This window comes from Elephantulus edwardii, unplaced genomic scaffold (genome assembly GCF_000299155.1).
Source record: "Elephantulus edwardii isolate Elephantulus edwardi_28Jun2011 unplaced genomic scaffold, EleEdw1.0 scaffold00021, whole genome shotgun sequence".
NCBI lineage: Eukaryota > Metazoa > Chordata > Mammalia > Macroscelidea > Macroscelididae > Elephantulus > Elephantulus edwardii.
The window spans coordinates 24,942-26,309 of record NW_006399771.1 but is presented as its reverse complement, the minus strand read 5'-3'; the positions used below and the strand labels follow the sequence as shown (position 1 = coordinate 26,309).

The 1,368-nt window shown below is 45.2% G+C and overlaps 1 protein-coding gene across 1 annotated transcript in view; it reads left to right on the top strand.

The window, feature by feature from the left end:
- Positions 1 to 1,368, top strand: part of ABCC11 (ATP-binding cassette, sub-family C (CFTR/MRP), member 11) — a 107,880-nt gene that overhangs the window by 95,664 nt on the left and 10,848 nt on the right. Inside the window, exon 24 of the mRNA XM_006882575.1 lies at positions 925 to 1,114. Coding sequence (XP_006882637.1) covers positions 925 to 1,114 — 190 coding nt within the window. The remainder of the gene's footprint in view (positions 1 to 924; positions 1,115 to 1,368) is intronic.

The following is a 1,368-nucleotide window of genomic DNA, read 5'->3' as shown; positions in this document are numbered from 1 at the left end:
CTTGGAGAGGGACATCATGCTTGGGAGGGTGGAGGGACAGCACAGGAGGGGAAGACCCTCTATGAGATGGATTGATTCGGTGACTGGGGTAATCGAGATGGGTGTGTTAGAGGCAGTGCGGTTGGTGCAGGATAGAGCAGGGTTTAGAGCTGTTGTGCATAGGGTCGCTATGAGTCGCAAACGACTCGACAGCACATAACAACAAACAACAACAACCCTATAGAATGAGGAGGGAGAGAGAGAGGGAGGGAGGGGGAGAGGTGGAGGGAGAGGGAGAGGGAGAAGGAGAAGGAGAGGAAAAGAAAGAGAAAGAGGGAGAGGAAGATGGACAGGGAGAGGGAGAGGGAGAGGGAAAGAAAGAGGGAGAGGGAGAGAAAGTCTGAGCAAGGGCTCTGAGCTGTAAAATATGCCTTCTTGGGTGGGTTATTTCTACTACTTTCTACTGTTTCTACTACATTTCTCAAGGGAGCTCTGGTAGTTTAGTGGTAAGGAGTGGTAGTGTCAATCTGAAGGTAGTATGGTTCAAATCCACCAACTGCTTAATGGAAAAAAGGTGAACAATTTCCTCTTATGCAATTTACAACCTCTCAAAACTTCTGGAGGATCAGCTATGAGTTGATTCCAACTGTGCCTAACAACAACAATAGCAGATACATTACATTTGAACAACACAATAAAGTAGAAAAAAATGTCTACATTTTAATGAGAATATCTGGTCTACTCATTCTCTGGGGCAAAATTATGAGCATTTCAAGTAAATACAGAGACATTTTCAGGTTCTAGTGGTCACATAGCTAGGGACTTGACCAAGGGGCTAGGTCGACAAAGCGAGCCATACAACATCTAAAGCCAGTGGGTCCACGGGACAGGACAGATCAAGACTTATGACAACTACTGAATTCTTTTTCTCTCTTTAAAATTGAGATGAGTGTCTCTGAGGCTCCTTTGCATGTGGAAGGTGCTTGCTGTCTCCCCGGGTGGCCGCAGCATGGGGAAATCACTTTCGAGGACTATCGGATGAAATACCGGGACAACACCCCTGCTGTTCTTGATGGCATCAACTTAACGATCCACGGTCAAGAAGTGGTGGGCATCGTTGGAAGGACAGGCTCTGGTAAGCTTAGTGGCCTTTGGGTGCCTGATTTATGGCAGGGTATGTGTTCTTGAGAGATGTTTACAGTGTTCTCATTCTGTGCTGGGTCTGAAGCTAGTGTGGGGACCAAAATCCTCTTGCCATGGAATTCCAGTGGGAGAGATAGATGTTTTTTTTTTACGTTCAAGGAATCTTTATTTTTTTTTATTATGATTAAATTTTATTAGTTTCAATGAACATTCACAGGGATTCTGGGCTTTCACTCCTTCATTGCC